We start from the raw sequence: 2,305 nt of genomic DNA, 5'->3' as shown, positions 1-2,305 counted from the left end.
TTTAAGTGGAGGAAGAGTTCATAAGGATACTTTTGCTACAGAATTTATTTTCGCTTTTTTAATTAAAAAAACTTAAAAAAAATCTTTTGTTTTTATATCTCTTCATTTCTGAATAGATCTTTTCTATATCTATTCCACTCCATCACATCCCATCCCCGCCCCCCCCCAGCCCCCCCCCCCCCAACTAACCATCCTTTGTAACAGAGCAAAAGTGAAAGAGGAAAATAAGCAGTTCAGCAGAAATACAAACAACACAGGAACTCAATCTGACAGGGTATGTCAGGGTATATGCACACTCATACCCCTCCCTCCTTTCAAATTAGGCAAAGAGGTACATTTTCTTATCTTTTTATCCAATCCAAACTTGGTCATTATAATCCTAACAGAGCTCAGTTTTTTCCTTCCATTTATGTTTTTTGTAATAGATACGTGTATGTAATCATTATCGACTCAAAGCACTCTGGTTTCTTAGTAGGCACCTTATGGCTCTTGTACCACCAGCTTACCCTTGAAACCTGTCTGGTACTTTCAACTTCTAAGAATTAATAATTATAAAAAGGTTCCATTTTATCCATGCTGATATGATAGATAGGTAACATTTTTTTTTCTTTTGCACGTTTAATTTCCCTCTGATCTCAGGTTTTTCCCTGCCCCACCCATTTACACTCAGACATAAAATATTTATAAATTAAGCATTACCAGAGTTTTCTAATAACATATTTTAGGTTAATAAAATGATGCTACAACTCTGCCAAGGTTACACATTAGCATACTTCCTGATGCTTCTGAATCTTATGTGACAATGGAAAAAATATATTTCATGTTTTTTATGTTTGATTCTTTAATGTGACAGCGGGAACTTTGGAAAGCAGAGGAAATGTATCATTTTCTCCAGAAAAGGAAAAAAAAAGTTTTAATTTTCACTTTTTTTGATAGTCACAAAAGACAAAATTATTCATTAGGATTCTAAATTTTAGAGAATGTGTTCATGCCACCTTCAGCTGATCAAGCAGTTTCTGTTTCTCCTGGAGAAGGGCTTGAATCTGGGCTCTTCCCCACTCGATTCGGCTCTGGAGCGCGGCAATCTCCCCAGCCACCAGCAGAGCTGCCCGGAAACTTCCCTGGGCCTGCCGCAGACTCTGGGGCACCAGGATCCCAAACCAGGTCAGGGGATCCCGCTCCGGAGACGTCGCAGCGGCAGGTGTGGGTGGGGTGGGCTGCAAAGGAGACCCCTGGGGCTGCGGCCGCCTGCGAAGCACCGGAGACTGAGACTCGGACTCTGGCTCCCCATAATCACTCACACCTTGGGACTCCTGGGGTCTTCCGTCCTTCGGGGATCCAGTTCCAGTGAAAATCACCTCGAACTCAGGCCGACCAGGCTCGGGCTCACTCGTGCAGACCCGGAAGAAGGGAGTCATAGAGGAGCTATACTGAAGGGGGCTGACAGCCTTGGCACCCATAGCATAGCGAGTCTTGGAGAGGGAAAACCAGCCCTCCTCCACTCGGGCGTTCAAGGCCACCCGCTTCCCTTCCAGCTGCTCAAGCTCCACGAGCAGCTGCACGAGGGTCGCATCTAACTGGGTGCTCAAAGCTCGCAAAGCCCCGGCTTCGGAGGCCACAGCGCTCTCACCGCCACCGGCTGCCGCCATAGCCCGGAAGCCGCTACGCAATCCCCTGCCTGTCCCACCCCTTCCCCTGCAGCCAGCCAATCAGTGTGCGCCCGTCCGCCGCTGCTCGACGGCCTGGCGCGCCATCTTAAGTGAGGGCATGAAAACCAGTTCCCTGATACCCTTCTAGGTTCTCTGTACAAGGATAGAGGTTCAGTTTTATTTAAGATGAAAAACCGTTCTCTACCATATGAAGTATTATGCTGTAATAGAGCAATAAATTTGGAGTCTGTTGTCTTAGATTTAAATTGTGGTTTTGTTGCTACCTATAGCACCTAGGTCAACTCATTTAACTTTTCTTGTCCTCAGTTTCCACATTTGTAGAATGAGGTAGTTGGCATAGACGATATTTTCAGTTCTTAATGCTATGACTAGTAGGAAAGAAGTATATATACAAGTAGATGGTGGGTGTTAGACGTTAGAATTATTGCTTTTTATACTTGAAAAGTAGAGAGATGTACTTTTATATATATGCATAAAGACATCTTTGCTTCTTACCTCTCCCCCTTTAAAAAAAAAAGAAAAAAGAAGAAAAAAAAAACATTACAACACATATTCCCAGTCAAGCAAAACAAATTCCTTTATTGTTCATATCTAAAAAGATTTCTTTTCTTTTGCACTTCGAGTTCATCACTTCT

At 43.5% G+C, this 2,305-nt stretch overlaps 1 protein-coding gene across 1 annotated transcript; it reads right to left on the bottom strand.

The window, feature by feature from the left end:
* Positions 1-823: 823 nt before the first annotated feature.
* On the bottom strand, positions 824-1,658 carry LOC118828846 (coiled-coil domain-containing protein 115-like). The gene has a single exon (XM_036735720.1). It carries the CDS (start codon positions 1,647-1,649, stop codon positions 987-989), a length of 663 nt encoding a protein of 220 aa, XP_036591615.1. The 5' UTR covers positions 1,650-1,658; the 3' UTR covers positions 824-986.
* Between the last annotated feature and the right edge of the window lie 647 nt (positions 1,659-2,305).

Source organism: Trichosurus vulpecula, chromosome 8, assembly GCF_011100635.1.
Source record: "Trichosurus vulpecula isolate mTriVul1 chromosome 8, mTriVul1.pri, whole genome shotgun sequence".
Lineage (NCBI taxonomy): Eukaryota > Metazoa > Chordata > Mammalia > Diprotodontia > Phalangeridae > Trichosurus > Trichosurus vulpecula.
The sequence above is the reverse complement of the archived record's forward strand: the minus strand, read 5'-3'. Positions and strand labels throughout refer to the sequence as shown.

Bases quoted from the DNA above. Each gene is read 5' to 3' on its own strand.
- LOC118828846 (XM_036735720.1), bottom strand. From the start codon at position 1,649: ATGGCGGCAGCCGGTGGCGGTGAGAGCGCTGTGGCCTCCGAAGCCGGG.